Here is a 22,203-nt window from a genome sequence, read left to right on the forward strand (position 1 = left end):
CTTGAGCCTTTTGTAGGCTGCAGTCTAGTCCATTAGGCTGTCAGAGGAGGTGGGACAGAGCCACCAGCTGACCCAGCGGTCCAGGTGGCAGACGGGAGGCTCTTGGCCTCTCCCTCTCCAGCCTGTTGTGGCTTTCCCCTCAAAGCACTGGCCACACGCACGGTCTGACGCTCGGTCTCGCAGTGCGGAGGTCTCCTGAGAGAGGGAGCGCGTTGAGGCACAATGCCATCGCCCTCCAAAGCTGCATGCATGCAGTCTCCGGATGCAGAATGCAAGCCACGCACCCCCCAAAGCTGCATGTACGACTCGTGGGCCTGCATGCCAGAGCTAGCACCAGGAAAAGCCCATGGCAGAACCACGGCAGATAAGAGCTGAGCTATTCTGCTGACCCTGGGTCCTGCTTTAATTACAGCAAATCTTTTGCTTAAACTTTTGGTAGTAGTCGCGGCCACTCCTCACCCAGCTACTCCTCCGGGGTTGCTCAGGATCTGCAGCTGCCTTATAGAAACCTCCTCTGCACGCTGCATTGTACCTTCAGGTTAGCGAAACAGCCCTCCGGCCAGGCCCATCTGCTGCCCCCGCGCTGCGCTGGACACTGGCGGGCTGATTTAACCTTGGTTTACGGCGGTGGCTCTCAGCCAGGCTGTGCAGCACCTGGGATCCTTTTAAGGCTGCTATGGGATGCCAGGCAGCGTTCGCCCTGTTAGATGCACAGACGTGATTCACAAGACCAACCCAGAGATTTCAAATAGGGGCCCACCACGTGAAACCCATCCTGTCGTGGGCTGGCCGAGTTCTTTGCCACAGAAAAAAAATGCTCTATATTATTTTTCCCCTGGTCAAAAAAAAATGAGTGAAAATGAAGAGCTGGCATTTTCCCAAGGGGGCTTGCAGTCTAAGGAGCGTCACAGCTGCTGGATTTCAGCCTGTTTCGGGCGGGTTTCACTCTCAGGTGCTCACACAGCACTGGGGTGTTTGGACTGCAAATGCTACAGCGAGGGAAACATGCTTTACAGCCAGGGATTTCCATGCCAGCACTGAGCAAGCCTTCCTGGGAAGCTCCTGGCTTCTTGGGTTTGCAAGGCATGTTCAAGCAGCCCCGTGCCTCCAGGTCCCGGGTGAAGGCAAGGCCAAGGGCACTGGGGCTGCTGCGCACGTCAGTCATGAGCTGGGGCTGCCCTGAGATGCTCCTGCCTTGCATGGGGCTGTCGTGGAGCAAGAGCAGCTGCTTCCAGGTGCATCCAGCCCAGCCCTGCAAGGCAGGGAGTGGAGCCCAGGACCAGTCTCTGGGATGCCCAGATTCCCAGATGGGCTGGGGGAAGGGGGGTGTGCTAGCAAGGGCTTGGAGGAGAAATCACCCTGCAAGGAGACAAAAGCTGATGGGTAAGCCCCGGGGATGCCCAACGCCCCTCGATGCACCACGGGGGACAAGCGCTGCCCGCATCTGAGGCGCAGGCAGGGCACAGAGCTGAGGGCATGCCCCCAGTCCCAGCGGGCACAGGGGCTCTGACGGGGAAGGGGCAACACGAGGATACATGGCCTGAGCAACTGGGGTTTGGGCGGCTGAGCTGATGGAGCCTGTGTTTGCAGAAGTCCTCCTGCCATCGAGTTTGTATGGGCAGGAGCTGCACCAGCGCAGCCGTGACTGGTGCTCGGAGGCAAAGCTGTCACGGGGCGCAGGCCGCGGTGCCCGAAGAAGAGCGAGCCGGTGTCAGGAGCTGTGTGATGGTTACATTGCAGGCCTTTATATGGAGCTGATACACGCGTGGAGGCCGGCGCGCCCTGCACCCAGGGCACGGCCCGCTCTGCAACGCGCTGCCGCAGCCCACGCACGGAGCCGCTCAGACGCTGCTCCTCCTCCCCCTGCAGCGCTGCGTGACCCCGATCCGGCACGCTCCCCCGGGACACGGAGAGCCCCGAGCCCCGCTGGCATGGAGAACGCACGCAAGCCCCACGTGGCCTTGGAGCGGCCCAGGGAAGGGAGCATAACCGAGCAGTGAGGGAGGTTTAAAGCCTCCCCCTTGCTCCCTCTCCCCACTGCACCCCACAAGACAAAAGGAGCCCCCAGGCCACTCTTCCCAGTTCAGACGGTGTCTGGTCCGTCCCTGCTGCTCCCCTCTTGCCTGGGAGCCCGCCAGGCTCTCCGCGACCTTCCTCCCTGCCCTTGATCCCTCCAGCCTCCTCGTCTCTGACCTCGACGTCCAGCCTCGCCCTACTCCGGCCCCCCAGGGCTTCCCCGTCCCTTGCAGACCGGGTCCCTTCCTTGCACCCCCTCTCACCATCACATCAATCCCACCAGCTTCCGGCCAACCTGCCAGCTCTCCTTTGCTCTCGGCACCAGCTCCCACATGCAGTCCGGCAGCAATGCCAGGCTCCCTTCAGGAGGGGGCACGGCTTGTGCATGCGCATGTGGGTGTGCGTGTGCTTGTGCACACGTGTCTGCGGTGGCCAAGCATGTGGGCCGAACGCCCTCGTCCACTGAGAACCCGTGAGAGGCCTGGCCACCCCTCCTGGCCGCGGGGCCGGGCTTCTCGGAGCTGGGGGCCGCGGGGCCGGGGGAGTCGGGGGCGAAACGGGGCTTTGTGGAGTTTGCTGGAACAAGCAGAGGGAAGCAGCAGCCAGGCTCCGGGCTAAGCCCTCCTGGCGGCTCCCCCACGGGGTACGATGGACCCTGCCCAGCGCCTTGTCCTTCTCCCTGGAGGCCCAGAGCTCCCTGTGCTGGGTCCCGGGAGCCCGCTCTCCACCGGGGCTCGCGGCCCAAGGTCCAGACCACGCGGGCCCGCCCGGGGGGCCTAGAAGGCGGCCGGTCGGATCAGCATGCGCGTGCCTTTGAGGGAGTAGCTGGGCCCTTGGAAGTGAGGCCACCGGATCCCGTTGAGCTTGCGGATGTTGTGCCGGGCAGGGTAGTAGACGCCGTTGAGGTTGGAGAGCCCGCAGGCGTCGAACCACCAGCCTGCAGGGAGGGCGCGGGGGCAGATTAGGGGCAGGAGGAGCTGCAGGGAGGGTGGCGCGCGGCGCCTGGGAGGCTGCACGCCCCAGCTAGAGGCATGGGGCCATTCTGCCTCCCAGCACCTGCCCCCGTCTCATCCTTCCCCCGCCACGACTCCAGCTTTGCAATTTCAGGGGAAATGTTGGCAATAACCCGCGTGCCCTCCTTCACCCCCCATCGTGCCAGGCCCAGAGCCTGCAGCCCTCTCACCTCCAGACAGCATCTGTGCGCACTTGCAGAGGCAGTTGTCATTGTCTGCGTCGCGGGTGCTGAAGTTGGTGCCCTGCAGGGCCAGGCCGCTGGGCTGCCCCGCCGGGCTGCTGTAACCCCGCAGCGTCAGCCTGGGGAGGGAGAGCGGCGTGGGTGAGGCCGGAGCGTGGGCACAGGGAGTGGGGAAGATGGGGCTGTCCGTTAATCCCGCGGCAGCTCCGCTCCCCTGCAGCAATGCCCGCGAACCAGCCCCGTGCTGGGGCCAGCTCTGCCGTGGCGAGGACACGGAATTGAGCGGCTTCCACCCCCTGGCAGCCTGGCCCGTCTTCGCCGGGTGCCGTGTGCCTGCCTCACCTGTACAGGTGCTGCTCGCTCGCCAGCTGGATCCTCCCGTAGCGGGCATAGGCCTGGTTGCCCTCCCAGTCCAGGAGCTCCACCCGCAGAGCGTAGGGCGCCTGGCTGGTCAGGAGGTGCACGGCTTCATTCCCCAGCCAGTGCTCCCCGGCCGGGTCCCCGAAGCCCTGCGAGAGAGGAGGGCAGTCAACACGGTCTCGCCCCCGGGGCGCGTATCCTCCCCTGCTGCCTCTCTACGGGCTCCCAGACGGCGCTGCCAGGACTTGGCCCCGTCGGCAGCGGGTCAGGGCTTTGTGCCCCAGAGATCTGATGCCCCCTCCTCCGTGCCAGGGGAGCTGGAGGTGGCACAGACCTGTCTGTATTCCTTCCAGTTCCGCTGGAAATTCACGCTGCCGTTGGCCCGGAGCTGGATCACGGTCCAGCCGCCGCGCTCTGTCTCCATGTCACAATACACCTGCAGAGGGAGAAGCAGATCCAGGGTGTGCATCCGGCCTGGGCCACGCACAGCCGCGCTGTACGTGGCGGGACGCAGGCCGGAGCCCAGCGGGTTTGATCCCTGGCTCTGCCACACAGTGACCCTTGGTCAAGTCCCTTAACTCCATGCTTCTATAACTGATGATAATGTCGGGCTCCGGAGCTGGGCTGCTGTCCTAGGCAAAGCCTCAGCAGAGGCTGGGCACATGGAAGGGGATTTATTTTTGCCCAGGGTGGGGGAGGTTGTACCCTGCTCAGTGCCCACCTCGCCAGCCCAGTGCTTGCAACCCCCCGAGCCCGGCTCGCGGCCTGCAGGGACCGACCTTCTTGGGCTCCGACATGTTGGCGATGTGGAGTGTGTAGACCCCACTGGCGCTGGCCCCAGAGCGGTGGATCTCCGCGCAGTCCTGGAACATGCCCTCCTCCTTCCGCAGGGGAGCTGGGGAAGGAAGGACCAGGCGGGGTGAGCGCGAGCATCTGCGGGGAGTCCCGGAGAGAGATTGCTCTCCGTGTGTCACGGCCTGTGCGTGGGATGAGGAGCTGGGGAATTAGCAGCAGTCCTGCTAATTACTCATCAGTGGACAGTAGGAAGGGTCTTGGCCTCCCCTTCCTGTAACAGGCTCCGGAGCCTGGCAATAGTAAAAGACCCCCAAGGACGGGGGTTGAGCCCCACAGGGGTGGCCGGGAAGCGACAGCTTTAGCCAGGCAGAGATGCTCCCGAAGCAGAGCATTGCATTTACACTGTGCTTTGCATGCACGTGGTGGAGCACAGCAAGAACCAGGCTTTGGCAGGGCTCGGATCAAACCCAGCATCTGGAGAGATGGAGTCAGGGTGCCCATGAAATGCCAGGAGAATGGGGGGTGCACCCATGGCTTGGAGCCCCCAGCGGTTCGGGGCAGGGGGAGCGCGGGGCTGCGGCGGCAGGCCTCACCTCTGCCCTGCGAGACCCGCTGGACCAGGCTGCGCACGGACTCGAGGAGCTGCAGCTGCTGGCGCTGGAGCAGGCTGGTGTTGCTGCTGGCCGCGTGCAGGGACTTCTCCAGGTCCTCGATGGTGTTGCTCTGGCGGCTCACCAGGCGCTGCAGCCGCTCCTTCTCGGAGCGGATCCCCTCCAGCTCCGTCTGGTGCTTGGTCTCCATCTCCAGCACCCGGCCCTCCAGGACGCTGCAACAGGGGCAGGTGCTGGGTCGGGTATCCCGGTGCAGCCGGCCACGCGGCACCAGGGATGGGGAACCCAAGAGCCACCAGGGCTTGCCCACAGCAGGGGTTTCGGCCTGCTGGGCAGTCTGGCATTGCAGCAGCGTTGCCTCTGCCCGCTGCTCGGACCCTGCAGCTGGACCCCTCCCCAGTGATCTTCACATTGCTACGCTGGAGGGTACCATGCTGGAGGGTACCGAGCCTTTCAGGGTCTCTCATGGGGGCATCTGTGGCCATTGAGTGCCAGCCTGCACTGCCTGCTAGGGACCCCAGATGCACCCCCAGCTCCATGCCAGGCAGGCAGCCCCAAAAGCAGTAACTTTTTTCTCTCTGGAGCCCCGGGGCTGGCTGGCGAGGGCTGGCCAGTCGTGGCTGGAGCGCTCCACGCGTGGGTCAGTGCTGCACTGCCGTCATGCCGCACTTTAGCAATGATGCCTCCCCTACCCTACGGTGACGCGCTCCAGCCCGCTGAGAGCAGCATTGTGCGGTGCCGCAGCACGGGGCAGGCAGCACGTGGCCCCGTCAGCCTCGCACCGAGGGCGCTCGTCTGCGATGCCCGGGGAAGCCGGGGCTCAGAGGGCACCGAGATCCCTGCCCGTGAACGTCTCAAAGGGCCCCGGCCCCTACCTGTTCCTGCCCTGCAGCGCGTGGATCTCGTTGGTTTGCAGGAGCAGCTGCTTCTCCAGCTTGTTGGTGGACAGGGAGTTCTCCAGCAGCTGGATCTCGATGCGGGACGTCTGGTTCAGGACCTGTGCCAGGAGCAGAGGGGAAGCCTGATAACGAGGATCCTTTTACCCCTTCCCATCTGGGCTGCTCCAGGCTTTCTCAGCAGCCACGTGCCATCAGCAGGCACCCAGTTAGACCAGTAAAGGGCTCCCATCTCTGGGAAGCACGTCATGGTCCTTCTGTGTGAGCAAGCAACAGGATGGCCATGCAGGTGATCAAAGCTGGAGTCTTGCTGGAGGGGCTCTGATCCCTGCCAGGCCCATATGAAACATGCGGTCTGTACTCCGGCTCCGTGGACCATGTCTTCAGGAGGGGAGATGGGGAAACTGAGGCAGGGAGTGACCCTTCCAAGGTCAGCGGGGGTAGGCAGGCCCCAAGCCTCCCGCCTGCCATGCTGAGCCTTACCGGCTAGGAGCCATGCCCTCCCAGACCAGACACGCGTGGGGCTGTCCCATACGTCCCCCCACCGCATGCACGGGCCCCGGTGGTACCTGAGCCTCCACGTCGGTGAGCTTTCGGGTCTGCTCGGCAGTCTGGCTCAGCAGCGAGGTGCCGATCTCCAGCATGGTGGCCGTCTGGTTCTGCACCGCGTTCTGCTGCATCTGCACCATCTCCGACTTCACGCTCATCTGAATGTAGCTCTCCAGCTGGGGCGGAGAGGAACAGCCCGTGACCAACCCCTCCGTGCTCAGCCACGGGGCATCCTCCGTAGGCAGCCTCCTTCCCGCACCCTCCCGTCTGCTGGTGCCAGGCCAGGCCGGGGGGTGTTCAGACCGCTGGCTTGGGGAGAAACGCCCCACGGGGCGCAGAAAGCCTTCTCGCCATGGCATAATCTCCCCCCTGCCCTTTAAAGCTTAGCAGCAGGACAGCGCGTCCTCTTCCCCCGTCTGGGCCTTGGAAAGACGAACCGCCGGGGCTCTTTGGCTCGAGGATTGCTAGAGACTCACCGTGTCCTTGGAGCACCCCGTGTCCCACCACGGGTCTGAGCTCGGGACCTTGGGGGCCTTGGGGATGTTTCATGGCAATCGCTGGGTGGCCCTTGGGGGAGCCCTGCCCTGCTTCCCCGGGGTTCAGAGAGGCCCAGTCTCTGCAGCTCTGGGATATTTGCAAACCAGGAACAAATCTCATGACAGGATCCAAAAACTCAATGGACCGGACATTGGGGCTGCTTCTGCATTCGCCTGTTGAGGCCCTGACCAAAGTCCGTGAGTCAGGGGGGAAACTAAGACCACCCCGAGTTCTCCTGGGAGTCCCAGACCTCTGCCTTCTGCCCCCCACGATGGCAATGGTGGGTTAAGCAGGCCCAGCTGGAGCAGGGACCGTTTTTTTCTTATGAAATAGGGCATTTGCCGAAGCCTGGGGTTTGGGAGGCTGGAGCCAGCCAGGAACGCGGCACATTGCACGGGAAGGGGGAAAGCAAGGGGGGAGCACTGCGCGGTCCGGCAGCTTCTCAACTCGAGGGTTTGTTTTTGGAAATGCTCAAATGTTTCACGTTAGACGGCGTCTAAACAAACCTCCTCTCCGCTCTCGTCGCAGAAGGCACGTTCTGTCTGAGCAGGAGCCGAGCCGAGACCAGGCCAGAAGAGGCATCAATAAAAGGTTTAGAATATGTTCAAACCAACTCGAGCAGTTTGTTTTGGGTCAAGGAAGATGCTTTTCTGACGCAAAGTAAAATCCAGGGCTTTTTTCAATGTTGCTAAAACCCTGAAATTCCCAGTATTTCCCCCATGATCCAGCCGGCTGCTGGTGTCTCGCACCATCTCGGGACCCCGTCTCCTTGCCCGTTCCTGCCGGATCGCTGCTGCTGGCCAGCCGAAAGGGGAAATCTCGTGGTGTGTACATGCGCCCCGGGGGGTAAGACCCAGGGTGGCAGAAGCCTGCTGTCTCCATTGCAACCAGCACGTGTTCGGGCGCCGCTCGCCGATCTCCCTGTGCCTTGCCCAGAGAATGGTCCACGCGCATCAGGTGCCCTCCTCCTGCCCGCTGGGAATCCCTCTACGTTAGCTTCTGATGGAGGCCAGGTGAGCTCAGCTTTCCTTAGCTTGCTCCTTCAAGACAGCAGAGTCCCCCGGGGGAGCGGAGGCAGATGTCGCAAGCCAGATCCAGGCTCTGCACACCATTCATTAACTCTTAATTAGCAACGTCTTAAGACCGTCCTCTGCTCCAGGAAGAGGTGTGTGCTTGCGTGTTCTTCCCCGACCGGCCTGCCACCAGCTTTGCCAGCTTTCATGGTATGAAGCGTTTTGCTTCAAGCCTTACAGCTTGCAGACGGGGCTCTACAGCAGCTGTGACCCTTGGTCCTCCCCCACCCCCAAAAGTGCCTTTCTCCAGGCCGTGGAGATCAGCTTGAAACATGGACACTAAAGGCCAATCTAGAGGCTGACGAGTCATAAAATCCCAGGAGGTTTTGGAGGGTGGCTGCTCGGGGCTGCTCTTCCCCAGGTGCAATCTGCTTTTTGGACAGAGGCAGCATCATCCGGGGGGTCAAGCACTGACAGGCGGCTGCGAAGAGTTGGGCTCCATCCTGGGTGTGCCACTGACCTGGAACAAGTCGTTCCCCCCTCAAAAAAAACCAATCTGTGCCTCAGTTTCCCTTTCATCTTGCACATTCAGAGCCTTCAACCACCGCTGCTGGCAATGCACCACGTGTAAGATGTTCCCGGCCTGGAAGAGAAGCGCTTGCTGAGACGCTGGCCTTTGCAGACCCCGCGGGCTGAACTCCCGGCCCAGCCTGGGCTAGACGCAGCTTGTATTTATTTGTTCATGATCCGGGGCGGGGGGAGGAAGAGGTTGGTATATTTTACTTCGGCTTCGCTGCCAGCACAGCTCCGAATGTTTTGTTTATCTCGTTCCCTCTCCTCCGCCGAGGCTCCGCGAGCCGAAGACAATTGTGCAGCTGGAACCGCGCAGTCCAGATCGGCGTGTTCCCGCCAGCATCCACCCCTTCCTTGCCAGCTTCATCTGAAAGGCTGGAAATTCCCTGGAGTTACTTGAGGTGCTATTTTCTTCCCAGGACATTCTCCAAAGGTAGCTGGAGAGGACAGATGTCCCCCCAGCAAGGCCACATCCCGCTCTGTTGCATTTTGGAAACCCGTCTGTGTGGATTCAGTCTCCCCCGTTTAGCTAAACCCTGGTGAGGAGGAGTAGAAGCGTGGAAAGAAAAGCTTTACAGCCCAAAGGAGAGCAGGGGCCTTGGTCTGAGCTCTCTCCCAGCTTTGTGGCAGGTCTGCTTGACGATGTTACTGAATACACCTTGCTTCTGTCACGTGCCTGGGACCATCCCAGCTACAACATGACCCCGGCCGCAGCGCAGTGGCGGTGGAGGTAGAGATGGGGGCAGATCCCAGAGGGATGCCAGCTCTAGCTTCATGTCCTATGGCTGGTGCATCTCACGGGAGGACACGGGGTGCCCAGTGCTGGGAGCCATCCATGCAAGGGCCCACAGGCAGCAAAACTCGCTCTCAAAGAGATCTGATTCTCCTTCAAACAATCTTCCACCACTTTGTCTGGGGAGATTATTCTGTGCATTGAGAGCTGGCCCAGACCATGCACACCGGCACCAGTGGCCGGAGCATCGGGCTCAGAGGGTAGTAGTCAGTGGTTTGATGTCTAGTTGGCAGCCGGTACCAAGTGCAGTGCCGCAGGGGTCGGTCCTGGGGCTGGTTTTGTTTAATATCTTCATCCATGACCTGGAAGATGGCACCGAGTACATTCTCCGTAAATTTGCAGATGACGCTGAGATGGGGGGAGCAGTAGTTACGCTGGAGGGTAGGATTCAAGAAGGCTACCGGCATCCTGGGCTGCATTGGGAGGGGTGTTGCCAGCAGATGGAGGGCAGCGATTCTTCCCTCTATTCAGCACCGGTGAGGCCACATCTGGAGTCCTGTGTCCAGCTGTGGACCCCCCACTACAGAAAGGACATGGACACATTGGAGAGAGTCCAGCGGAGGGCTATAGAAATGGTTTGGGGCTGGGGGACAGGACTGGTGAGGAGAGGCCGAGGGAACTGGGCTTAGTCTGGAGAAAAGAAGACCGAGGGGGATTGAATAGCAGCCTTCACCTCCCTGCAGGGGGGCTGCAAAGAGGATGGAGCTGGGCTGGTCTCAGTGGGGGCAGACGGCAGAACAAGGAGCAATGGGCTCAAGCTGCAGCAAGGGAAGTGGAGGTTGGATATTAGGAAAATCTTTCTCACCAGGAGGGTGATGAAGCACTGGACCAGGTTACCCAGAGAGGCGGTGGAGTCTCCATCCTCGGAGGTCTGTGCCTGCTTGGACATGCTCAGGCCTGTCTGTCTGTCTCCATAAGCCCTGGCAGGTGAATCTGGAGTTTGTTCCCGGCTCTGGGGCTGGCAGCAGGCCCGGGAAGGGCGAGCGCAGAGGTCACGCACTGAAGAGCTGACCTCCTGGCTCCCGCTCCCACTCCCGCTTGGCTGCCAACAGCCCCGCGCATTCCTCTGCGTGCTGGCGAGGAAGCTCGTTCACATGGAGAGCGCTGCACGGCCCAGCCACGAACGCAGGGGCAGCTCCGTCCGGACCCTGGGCCCCCTGCGTCGCGGTTCGCGGGACGGGGAGGACACAGGCTGCAACTCCAAAGCCCCTGTCACTCCCTCTTCCTTCAGCTGCTGGGGAAAGGCGCCTCCCAGACACCCTTGACTCCTAGAAGGGATTTGAGGTGAAGTTTCCACTCCAGCAGATCTCAGGTGACCATTTCTGGGAGGAAGGCAGGGTAACTATGCACCTTTTTTATAAGCCAACTAAATGAGAGAGAAGGCACAAGCTTTGTGAACCCAAATCACTTGATCAGATGCATTTCTGGCAGCTCAGCCATGCCACGCTCAGCCCTAGATCACTAACCCAGCGGGATGGAGAAATCCAAACTCTCCTTGCCCCTCGGTGACGAGCTCTCCTGACCCAGCTCCTTGCTGGCCCATAGCAGGGAGCCAGCGGCCTGTGTTTGGTGGCCGGGAGGGACCGAGGATGGGAGCTGCCTTCTTCAGCCCTGACGCCGCTCTTGTAGGGCTGGCACGGCCGAGCTGAGCAGCGCTGCCATCGCGGCGTCCAAGGGAGATGCAAATGTGCATGTCATTAAAACCAGGGCAGCATCACACAGGGAGCAGGGAAGGGACAGGCGCCTCGTTAGCCACGGGGGACAGAGAGCACAGCCTTCCTCCCAGGCTGCTCAGCAGGCGCACCTCGTAGAGGCTCTGTGGGTGCAGCGACGGCGTGGGCTTGTGGCTGCATTTGGAGGGACAAAGCTGGCCCTGCTCAGAGCTCCACAGCGAGCAAGGACCAGCCTTGATAAACCGGCCGCTGGATGGTCATCGTAGCCACGGCCACTTCTTCCGGTCTGGGGCCCGGCATCAGGCTCCTCCGTGCTGCCTGGCTTCCTACCACACTGGCCGGGGGAATGGCCCCTCTCACAAGCTTCCCAGGTCCTGCGGCTGGAGAGGTGTTGAGAGGGTTTTGCACGGGATTCGGCACATCTGCCCGGTCCCGGCTGGAACCAGGTGTGAAATCACGTGTGCAAACACCTCAGCCTGCGTTGCTCCAAGCTCAGCAGCTGAGATCTGGTTGGGAGCCTGACTTCCCCAGACCCGTCCACCCTTTCCAGGGCAAGCGTCACCCAAAAGAGACCCATGGAAGTGGGGCCCAGGAGGTAACAAGCTCTGCTCTGGTGCCCGGCTTTTCTTGTGGGGGTGGAAAGAGGCAGGACCACAGCCCAGGACGGTTATTGCGGTGAGGGAGGATTGCAGTGCTTTGCACTACTTTTTGCACTTGTTTTTACATGATGAAATCCTGCTGGCAGCCCGGCGAGCTCTCTCCTCTGCCGACAAGCAGTCGTTGGGTTGAAATATCATCCCTGTGTGACCACTCCTTGCCAGAGTTTGGGACATGCTGGGGAGGGGTAAGAAGGGCCAGAGAGATTTGGGGTGAGAGAGGAGTCAAAGGGACTTCACGTTTCTGCAGAGGCGAAGGGGTGCTGAGCGGCCGTGTGCCCGGCACCCCGTCTTGCATGCTGGCGGGGAGGAAGGCAAGGGGAGCAGGGTCTGGAAAACATTTCCCCAAGCACAGCTATTCCTGGAGCATTTCCCTTTGACTACATCATTAATCTTGTTGCTTCACAGGGCAAGGACTTTTTTTATTCCCCTTTTGGGTTTCTTGTTTTAAATAAACATCTCTCGGAGCCACGGGACTGTAACTGCGCGTGGAGAAGTTCGGCCTGGCTTCGGCCACCACGGCTCTTGGGCCAGGAGATGACTTTGGATCCAGCCTGGGGGGAGAGACGGGTGCAGAGACTGGCTGAGTTCACTTTGGGGGTCTGCTGTAGCCCCTGCCTCAAAGGGAAACACCCCGAGGATTGAATCCTGCTCGGGCAGGTGGGCACTTCATGCCAGGAAGAGGAGCTAGGAAAGGTGGCAGGGGAGAGGGGGCCAACGCGGGCACCCGGCCTCAGAGCCACGGCACAGCCTCCATCCTCAGGGGTGCTTGCGGGCAGCAGGGAACGGTCTCAGGGCTTGCTCGCGGTCAGGCCTTCGCGGGTCTTTCTTGCAAAGCCCAGAGGATGGAAGGCAGCAGAGGAAACAAGCCTGGCCAGCAAGCCTCGGCCACGTCTGGGCTGACACCAGGACGTCTCTCCCTGTGCAGTGCCAGCCTCGGGGTGTGCACGGCGCTGCACCAAGGGGCCCTGGCCAGGCACGCCTGTCCCAGTCTGGGGCAGCTGGCAGCCAGCGTGCAGGGGCCTCCGGAGTAAAGCCCGGCTGCTTGCACCCACGCTGCTCAGGCTTATCTCTGCACCGCACGACCCAGCAAGAGAGGGTGCGCACGCTGTTTCAAGGGGCATCACCTTATTCCGATTCTCTGGGAACAACGAGGCCTGAACAGAGTGGCCTTTATCCCCATGTCGTGCAGGGTGTTTGCACACTAGGATCCCCCCTGCTTGTGTCACTCCCACGCCCAGCCTCAGCGTCACCCCTCTCCCAGGCTCCAGGGGTGGATGCTGGCCATGCCAGCTCCCCGCTCCGGAGCCCTCCGGACAGCCGGGGCAGGCAAGGATCCAGCCAAGGGCCCTCTGCCTGGAGCAGCGCTGAGCTGGCAGGGAGCATCTCTTCTGTTTACAGCGAGTCCCTGACCCCGGTGCCTCCCCTGTCCACACTGTTGATTCAGGCCCCCGGTCCAAAGAAAACAGGCCCCTTTCTGCAGCTCCAGCTCAGCTGGGAAAGACAAAGCCCCTCTCCTGGCAGAGCCGGGCAGCGGTGCTGGAGGCTCAGCCTTGGAGCTGCCCTTGCTCAGCAAGCCCCAGCTCTCTGCTCCACAGCTCGAGCACGGTGGGCACCGAACGCCCTCGCCTCTGCCCAGGAGTGGGAATCCCGGCCCCTGCCTCCCCCTGCACACACGCGGTCCCCATCAGCCCTGGGCAGGGCGTGAGCGTGAAGTGGCTGTGCCGGGGACTTGGTGCGGATGCAGAGCCGGCATTGGTCACTCCCAAGCCTGACAGCTCCCCGGGCTCCCGAGAGAGCGCCGGCGCATGGAGAAGCTGACATCCAGCTGCTCCCAGCATCGCAGCAAAGGCTAGGAGGGAGATGTAGCAGCACCCAAATCCCTTCAAGCCTTTCCTTTGGGGACGTGCAGTGCACCCTGGCTGCGCCCCGCCGCCTCCTATCGCCCCATGGGACTCCTGCCCTTGGGCTCCTCTTGCCGTCCGTCCTCCGCCAGCACGGAGCAGCAAGTACGTGCTCCTGTGCCTGCCACCGCCGAAACCCTGGCTCTGCACCCCAGCGAATATGAGGGCTTTCCCACCCCAGACAAGGAGCTGCTCCAAGGAGGTGAACATGTGCGTGCATCATACACATGCACGCGTGTTTTCTGGTTCAGGCTTCAGGAGCGGATCCTGTGCCGTGGGTCCCTAGATCCCACCCCACAGTCTCAGGCCTGGCTTAATCCATACAGCGACCAGCCCCAAGAGCTGCATCCTGTGCAGCAGGAGGCTTGTAGAGGAATCGCTCCCCCCCCCAGGACTGCTGGCACTCCCCAGCCCGGAGAGGCCTTCGGGGATGAAGGGACAGCCGGCTGTTTATTTAATGTGAAGGGAAAAAATGGAGAGTTGTTTTTTGGGGAGGAGGAAGACAACTGCTGGGGCTTGGGGCAGAGCTCAGGGCATGCAGCTTGGGGAGGGGATCTCTGGCCCAGCGCAGCCCGGTGGAGGGGGCAGCTCGTTGCTCTCAGACCCGTCTGGGCACTCAGGATAACTGCTCCAGCGCGGGGTCTCAGCATCCCCTGGACCAGCCGCCTCCTCCACGAGAGCCTGAGTCCTGCTTGCTGGTGCCTTGCTACGCTCAATATTTCCAGCCGTTCAGGGACTCGACCTCTGCCCCTGGAGCCTATCCAGGCCAGAGCTATTCCCGGGTCTGACGCAGGCAGCTGTCGGCAGATGTGGGGTCAAACGCCACGCTGGAGCAGCCTCGCGGAGGAAGACGCCCTTTCTCGCCGGGCTGCTCCTTGCTGGCTGCCCGAGAGGGGTCTGGGCTGCAGAGCTGGTGCTGTGGCTGGAGGCAGGCTGGTCTGGAGGAGATCTGGGCTGCCCCGTGTCGCCCACCAGCCTGGCACAGCTGGCCTGCGGAGCGGGGGCTGCAGGCTTCAGCTCGCCTGCTGCGCTCAGTCAAGCTGCTTCCAGCAAGATGGTCAAATGACCTCCTCGCACACGGCCCGTCCTTTGGGGCCTTCCCATGGTTCCTCTCCCGGGCCCCGTGGGAAAGACGAATTCCCCCCTAACTCGCCGGGGAGGAATCACGGAGTGGCTCAGCCGTGGGCCATGCCCCGCAGAAGCAAGTGCAATGCCCCTGGACTGGGTGCAGCGGGGCTAGGCCCACCCAGCCGGAGTGAGAGGGTCACCCATGCGCTGCTGCGCTGGGGCCGTGGAGCCGCGCTGCTCCGAGCTGCATCTCCCCCAGGAGCTCAGGCAGCGGCTCCTTGCAATCTGCTGCTGGACTTGCATGTCATTGCCTGCTGTCGGGACCAGAGCTAGGACTCTGCCTCCCGGCCGGAGGTCAAGATTACTGCCAGCATCCCGTAGACATTTGCTATCTCCATCGGGCACATTGCTGTCCTGGTCCCCAACCCTGCTGGTCGCATGAGGTCTGGGAGCCTGGCCCACAGAGTCCATCCCCAGCCAAGGCTTGTCAGACCCCCTCCTAGCCCTTCCAGGGAGCCAGGACTGGCCGCACTGGGGACTCTGCTGACAGCCCGGCTCCGCTGCCAGGGTCAGGAGAGCTGCCGTTGCCCAGCTGCTTGGGAGAGGGCATGGAGCAGGCAAGGCATTCGGGCCTTGGCCCAACCCCAGGCAACAGCCCCTTGGCAAGCAGACCTCAGGATTGTGTTTCTGTTACTGCGAATACAGCTCCTCCAGCCCCAGGGGCCAGGAGACCTTCTCCGGAGCATCGCCGCAAGCAATGGGCAGCACGTTCCCTACGGGAAGAGCTCGCCCGTGACATCCCAGGGTCGGATGAGATTGGCAGGAGCTCGAGCGGGAGGAAGGGCTGAGCTGAGTCCCAGGTCCGGTGGGACAGTAGGTCCCAGTCGGTCTCCCTTGCTCACCGTGGCAGCTATCCTCCGGGCTTGGCTTGTGTGCTGCCCTGACGCCCACGGGGCAGCCCCCTCGCTGCCCCCAGGAAGCAAAATACATTGCAAAGAGATGCTTTGAGCATGCAGCAGCCAGGCCCTGGCAGTCCCCATGCTCAGGACCCTGCTCTCAGCTAAGACCCCTCCCCACTGAAGCGTGGAGCCAGGGAAGGTGTCCAAGCTGCTGTGCATGGTACCTAGCCCTTGCCCATGGGCACCCCTGGGACATACGTGGCTCTGCCTGGAGCACGGGGGGTCATGTTGCCCTCGGACATGCCCACACTCTCTCGTCTCTCCCCTGCACGGAGGGGAGCATGGCAGCAGGACCAGGGCCACCGATGCCTCCTGCCTCTCGCTGCAGACACCACACAGTTAACTCTGCACGCACCTTACCCCTCTCACCTCATGTTCACGCCAGAGCTCAGCAACCGGGTGCCCCCGGAGCACACTCTGTGCAAAGACCCCCGCGCTAAGGCTTGCACATGGAGCCTCCCTCCCAGTCCCATCGCACAGGATCACAACTGCATCACGGCTCCTCTCTGCCGGGGGTCGGGGGTGGAAACACGTCCTTCTGCCAGGATCTGACCCCACTCAAAGCACCGCGGGCTCTGGAGCTGCCTTAGCACGCGGCCCAGCCAAGGTGCTGAGCTGTCAGCGGTCACTCCTCTACCATGCTTGGGGCAGGGGGGAGAGGTATGGTGCAAAGCTTCATCGCTTAAGGGATTTGGGGACCTAATTGCCATCGATTAGAGATGGAAGCTGGCCTCCACAGGTCTGCTTTGCATCCTCTGTGGATGCCCTAAGGCCCCTCTGGATCCTGTCCACCCCGCGGACACCAGCACCTCCCGTCTGTTACAGAGGTGGCCAGCCAAGCCCCGGAGGCACGGATGGAGAGCGGGCTGGGAGCCCTCCTGGTCATTACTGCAACGCCCCCTCCTTTCCCAGCTCAGAGGACGGGTTGGGGTGGAAAATGCCTCGGACATCAGAGCCAAATCAGTGCCCGGGGCAGGCTGGAAGGCCCGTTGCTCTCCACCCCTCCATCTGCACCTCCCCAGCCCATCGCCATCCCATCCGGGTGCTTTCCCCCGTGCCCCCCTCACCTTCAGCAGCCTCTGGGTGTTGTTCTCCAGGACCCGCTCCAGCTGCTGCACGCGCTGCACGGGCCAGTCGCTGGCGGGCGCATCCCTCTGCAGCGTGTTGGGGCTGACGGGTGCCTCGGGGGGCTGGCAGGGCGGGGGCTCGGCCTCGGGCAGCACGAAGGTGTAGCTGCACTGCCCGTGCTGGACCCGGTGGGCTCGGCGCCGGCCGGTGCCATCCGCTGTCCTCCGCTGGGCGCCCTCTGCCCACAGAGCCGCCGTCACGCAGGCCAAGGCCACGAGCTGCAGCCGGACACCCCGCATGGTGCAGCCTCCCGTCCGGTCCCGCGGCCCCCGGCCCACGCAGGCAGCTCGTGCTCAGAACAAGTCCCGGGGCTCTTTACAGCCCGTCTGAAGAGCGGAGTCCAGGCATTTCCTCTCCCTTGCCTTTCCTCTGAGCAGCCTCCAGCCTCCCAAGCCTTTTATCGTGCGCCTGGCTGGAGCGGCAGCCCCGGCCCCTCTTGCGCAGGCAGGGGGAGAGAAAAAAAAGCGCTGTCTAAAAACAATACTTGTGTCTTTTTTCCTCTCCTTCCTTAGCCCGCTGTGGGCAGCTCAAGTTTCACATGCCGTCTTAAATGCGAGCACATGCACGCGGGAGTCCGTCCCTCCCCGAGCTACGCCGCGGTCCCTCCGAGCTGCCTCTCTCCCTGCCTGGACCCTGCCTGCTTCTCCGTGTCTCTGCAGAGCAAACCCAGCAAGCCACGGAGCCAGGACAGACGCCCCTCAGCCCCTTCCCCGCCGCCCCCGCACCGCGACATTTCCCAGCACCTCGCTCCCTGATCAGCACCAGCTGCGACCCTCCGGAGCGATGCTTGCACACGCAGCTCCTTCCCTAGCCTGCGTCTATTTAAAACCTCAGAGGAGGCCTGCGCTTAATCTCCACCGTAGCCAGCCGAGCCCTCAGGGGCTAGCTCCCCAGTGCGCAGAGGACTGTGGAGTCCGTGGGGGCCAGACGAGAGCAATGCAGCCCTCTTCACAGCCTGCCAAACCTCCAAGGTGGACCGGTGGGAAAGGGGAGCGCTGCCCTGGAGCTGGAGCATCGTCCCTGAGTCTGCTGTGGTCCAGGCCCCGTGCTTATTCTGCTCGTGGGGGTGCTTTCCGGGCTCTCGTGGGCTGCATTTGCCATGCCCAGCGTCCCCTAACGCCGGCCCCATGCCCCCCGGGCTGCCCCTGGTCTCGGTGGCTCCACGCTGCTGGCTGCAGGCTGCTCCAGGGCAGAGTCCCCAGAGCCCCGGGGCTGAGGCTGTGTCAACATGAGGAAGTCCCACAGGTGGGTGGCATTCGGGCTGGACACGGCGGCTGGCAAAGCACCCGCTGCATTAGCTCAGGGGGCTGCCCATGACTATGAAGCCTCGTGGCACGTTTTGCCCTGTGCATGGTGAGATAGCAGCTCTGCTCTGTGGGAGCACGGGGCTCGTTTCCTCTGTCCCAGCTGCCAATGCGAGGGGGGCAGAGAGCCCTTTGCACAGCACCGGGGGTGCCTGGCCTGGGCACGGGGCCCCTTGGCTGCCACAGCTGCCCAGAGGGTCCCGGCCTCACTGCTCCCACCCACTCTCCCCAGGCAACCATCTCTGCCTCGGTTTCCCTGCCTGTCAGGTCTGCCCGTCGTGCTGCAAGGCTTGGAGGCCTCCCCGCGGGAAGCATCCCAAAGCAACGCCCCAGCTCCCGCACTGCCAATAAACCCCTCTCCGGCCGGAGCTGCGAGCAAGAGGCTTCAGCCGTAGAGCTGGAAAAATCCAGCTTGGCTCTGCTTCTGCTCCCCCCAGGCTGGATGTGCTCGGTAATTGGGACATTGCATTAATTGGATTATCCGACTTGGCAATTGCTGGGATGCCTGACGCCTGAGTTGCACGCAGGAGCTGCGCTCCGGCCGTCATGCAGGCCGCGGCAGAGATTAAATCCTGCCGAATGTGTTGGCTATTCCCAGGAGAAGTCCCTTTCCTGGGCGTGGGGGTAGGAGCGGCTCCGCCAGCTGCAGGCGGGGGCTCCACGGCACTGGGGACGGGGGGGTGAGGGATGCCACGCTGGCGCTGCTCCAGTGATGATGCTCGGTGTCTGGCAATGGTGCCGTAGCCAAACTGCCATGCTTGATGGCTCCTAAACCACGCAGAGAGGGTGAGACCTGCCGTGCTCTGGTGTCCAGCTCACAGCTGTGCCCTTGGGATGCGGCACTTCTCAAGGCACCGGGGCGCTGGCCTGCCACGGCTGCCATTGAAACCCTGCACGGTGCCGAGCCGGTGCCTGCAGGGACCAGGTGCTAATGTCCTGGATGCAGACAGGAGCCACCGCAGCCACGATAAGAGCTGCCGTGGGCAGGCGGGCGTGGAGGCAGCTCCCGCTTGCTGCGTCACTCGGGCTATTGCGCCCGGCGGCAGCAAGACCATTCCTGTGCGTGGCTCCTTGCAGACCCTGGAGAGCCAGGGGCCCAGCTGCGGGCAGAGCAAAGGACCAGCATAGGGCAGAGCCACTGGCCAGGGGTGGGGGGTGTCCGCTGACCCCCCAGGCCCTACAGCAGCCCCCGGCTCCACGGGCCAAGTCTGCGCCAGCTGCAGCCCTGCGGAGTCTCCCCCAGCTCCTGGGAACTTCTCTGCCTGCAAAAAGGAAGGAGCGAAGCCAGGGAAAGCATTTGCCGGCTGCTCCGGCCAAGTTCGGCCGCATTCCTCCCCCCTCCCCCTCTGGGCCCCCGGCCCTCTCCCCATTGCACCTGAACTCCCCCCCGCTGGCCGCGGGATGGGAACGGAGCGGACTTGGCCCATGGCAGCCAGATCTGTCAGCACTGATTGCAACAGAAGCAAGAGAAAAATGCCTGAGCCAGGCCTCCCCGCTCCGCTCTGGAGCACTCGCGGCCCCGGTCTCGCCGCTAGCAGAGGGGCCCAAGGGCTGCCAGCACCGGGCTGCCCCCCTCCTGAGCCCAGCACATCCATGGGGCAGGGGACACAGTATTTGGCTTGGCCGGTGCTCTCCAGCCCCTGCCCTTTGCCCCACGTTGCAAACTCTCCGCTGTCTGCAGCCGACCGGCTCCAGGACGGGGTTGGGCCCCGGGTGCCCTCCAGCTCCAGGCTGCACGCGGGGTGCTCCGTGCCCCATGCCGCTCCTCCTGGCTTGGGCTCCTTCTGCAACACATGCAAAGGGCCTCCTCGCTGGAAAATCCCAGCTTCTCTGGGGCCTGAAACAGAGGGCAGAGCCAGGGCATCTACCAGGGGTCCCCGATAACCCCTGCAGAGCCTGGGCTGGTGGCTGTCCTTGGCAAGGCGGCGGGCACAGGGAGTCAATGCTGCTAGCAGGACGGGTGGCTCCTTTCCCGGGCACGCAGCACGGCTGGGCCGTATCCTGGTCCTAGGTGCCCCGTGCCCCGGGCTCTGGGAAGCAGCACAGCAAGTCAACATCCTCCTTTCCCACTGCACCCCTTCAGTGTGGATGTGCTTGGGGTGACCTCTCAGCTCCCCTGCACAGACCTGCGTGCCCCCCACGCTCGGGCTCCCACCTGCAGGGCAGGCACCGCTGGGCATCCAGGAGGGCCAAGGAGAAGCGAGGCATCTCATCAGCTCCTACCTCCTGGCCATGGCCGGTCCCAGGGTGGCAGTCTGCAGTCCACAGAGCTGGGTGGGGACAGGATGAGGCCCGGGCAGGACTCGGCACCAGGCCTCTGGCTCTGGCTATAGGTGACACCAAGCCAGCAGCCTGACCCATAGACGCCCGGTCCCCCCGCCAGGACATGCCGCACACGCTGGAGGGTTTCACATGTTTTTATTTCATAGTAAACGGACCCGGGAGCCGCTGTGGGATGCGGTACATAAAGGCGGAGGGGGAGATGTGCCCATCCTCTTGCATGGGAGCATCACGGTTAAGCAGCCCAGGAATGTCTGGCGCTGGATGGAAGGAGAAAGCGAGGACGCCGCATTCGCTGTGGGACAGCGGCGCCCAGCGGTCACCGGGAAACACGACGGACGGGCTGACGGCGCTACAATGAGAAGCTAGCAAGGCTTTGCTGGTGCCCCAAATGCAGGGGCGTTCGGGCGTTCAGGCCCCCCCAGCTCCCCCTGCCACGTGCAAAAGACAGAGCTTCTGTTTTGAGCTAAAAATATACTTTTAAAAAAAAAAAAACAACTAACCTTAAGACCAAACTCAACCCATCGAGCGAAAGGCCACCTTACAGACGCCGACTCTCTGGAAGTCAGCGGTTCGTTTCACATATAGATACTATATTTACTGTAGAGACAACCCAACGTCATCTGCCAGTGCCGCGGCACGGTGCCGGCGTGCTGTGGGGGCTCGGGGAGCAGGAGGGGTCGAGGGAGGGGGCACGGGGCCTGCAGCGGCTCTGCCCAGGGCATCGGGGCGGTTGCTTGGATCGGGGGTCGGCCCAGCTGCCCGGAGTGGGGAGCGGGCTGCCCCTGGGCGGGTGATTCCTCATGATCTTGCCTGTCAGGGGAGCCTCGAGGCCGCTCATCCATCGTTCCTCCTGCAGCCGTGAGCTCAGGCCCAGGACAGCTCCGTGGCCTCCTTTTGCTCGGCTCTCACGACACGACCGCTCCCCTCGGGCTGCCCCCACGAGGGGTGGCTCTTTGCAGCCCCCGGCATCCCGCACTGCGCCCTGCTCGGGCACTGCCCATCTGGACAGGCTGGGTCCCAAGCAGGAGGCAATGCTGCTGCAGCCCAGGGAGGATGGGTCCATCACAGGCCTGCTCCAGTCCCCCATCAGTCCAGTCAGGGGGCCGGGATGGACCCAGGGGCTGGAGGTGGCACCGGGTCCATCGAGTGTCCTGCTTGGTACTTCTGACCGCTGCCGGCCTGGAGCATCTCCTGGAGGCTGCTCGGCTCTCCCGTGCCCTGAGCGAAGCATGAGCGGGAGCAGAGTAGGCATCCCCCAGCCTGGTCTGTGCCCGGGGAGGCGCCTGGCCCAGGGGCTCCTGGTTCCCTGCCCAGAGCAACCTTGGGGGAGCTGAAGCGGGGCCCCCTCGTCACTGCTGCAGCTGCGTTGCAAGGTGAATTTCTATAGAGCAAACAGTTTGCAGGCCCTGCGCCGTGCAGGACGGGTGTGCGGGCGTCTCTGGCAGGGACGGAGCAGGGAGAGCTGGTGCAGAGCCGGCCATGGGGGGCGGCTCCAGCCGGGCGCCCCCTCCTACACGCATGCCCCCTCGCTAGGTGCCCGCCTGCACGTCTGCCTTCTTCTCCTTCTCCCTCTGCTGCTTCTTCTCCTTCTCCTTCTTCTGTTTCTTCGCCTTCTTCACCCTCCTTCTGGCTTCGGTCTTCTCTGCAACAGAAAAGCGAGAGCGGGGTCAGGGCTGGGACTCGGCTGCGGCATCCCGGATCGCAGGCGCCGGGAGGGGAGCGCTGTGGCAGAAATGCCCCGTTGGTGCCCCTCTCCAGAGACAGATCTCTGGAGAGGGGCACCGACGGGGCATTTCTGCCACACTTCCCCCCCCCCCCTTTTTCAAGCCCGGACACGGGGCCTCCCAGGGCCGTGGGCCCGGGCGGGCCGGCCAGGGTGTTCCCCCAGGA

General features: G+C 63.0%; 2 protein-coding genes across 2 annotated transcripts in view; both read right to left on the reverse strand.

Annotated features, from left to right (window-relative positions):
- Window positions 1-1,502: 1,502 nt before the first annotated feature.
- On the reverse strand, window positions 1,503-17,446 carry ANGPT4 (angiopoietin 4). Its single transcript, XM_006030548.3, has 9 exons — window positions 16,666-17,446; window positions 6,443-6,598; window positions 5,853-5,974; window positions 4,960-5,192; window positions 4,351-4,466; window positions 3,906-4,007; window positions 3,554-3,720; window positions 3,200-3,330; window positions 1,503-2,953 (listed from the first exon to the last, which is right to left on the reverse strand). The coding sequence occupies exons 1-9, from the start codon at window positions 16,963-16,965 to the stop codon at window positions 2,793-2,795; spliced, it is 1,488 nt and encodes a 495-aa protein (XP_006030610.1). The 5' UTR covers window positions 16,966-17,446; the 3' UTR covers window positions 1,503-2,792.
- A 2,993-nt stretch (window positions 17,447-20,439) lies between these two features.
- The window catches only part of RSPO4 (R-spondin 4), a 13,923-nt gene continuing 12,159 nt past the window's right edge, over window positions 20,440-22,203 (reverse strand). Inside the window, 1 exon segment of the mRNA XM_025212213.1 lies at window positions 20,440-21,955. Coding sequence (XP_025067998.1) covers window positions 21,843-21,955 — 113 coding nt within the window. The 3' untranslated portion in view covers window positions 20,440-21,842.

The sequence above is a fragment of the Alligator sinensis genome, unplaced genomic scaffold, assembly GCF_000455745.1.
Source record: "Alligator sinensis unplaced genomic scaffold, ASM45574v1 scaffold1032_1, whole genome shotgun sequence".
NCBI lineage: Eukaryota > Metazoa > Chordata > Crocodylia > Alligatoridae > Alligator > Alligator sinensis.

Coding starts and splice junctions, on each gene's coding strand:
- ANGPT4 (XM_006030548.3), bottom strand. CDS start 16,965: ATGCGGGGTGTCCGGCTGCAGCTCGTGGCCTTGGCCTGCGTGACGGCG. Junction 5,975..6,442: donor TCACCGACGTGGAGGCTCAG/GTACCACCGGGG, acceptor CTCCTGGCACAG/GTCCTGAACCAGACGTCCCG. Junction 4,008..4,350: donor ACATGTCGGAGCCCAAGAAG/GTCGGTCCCTGC, acceptor CTCCCTCTGCAG/GTGTATTGTGACATGGAGAC.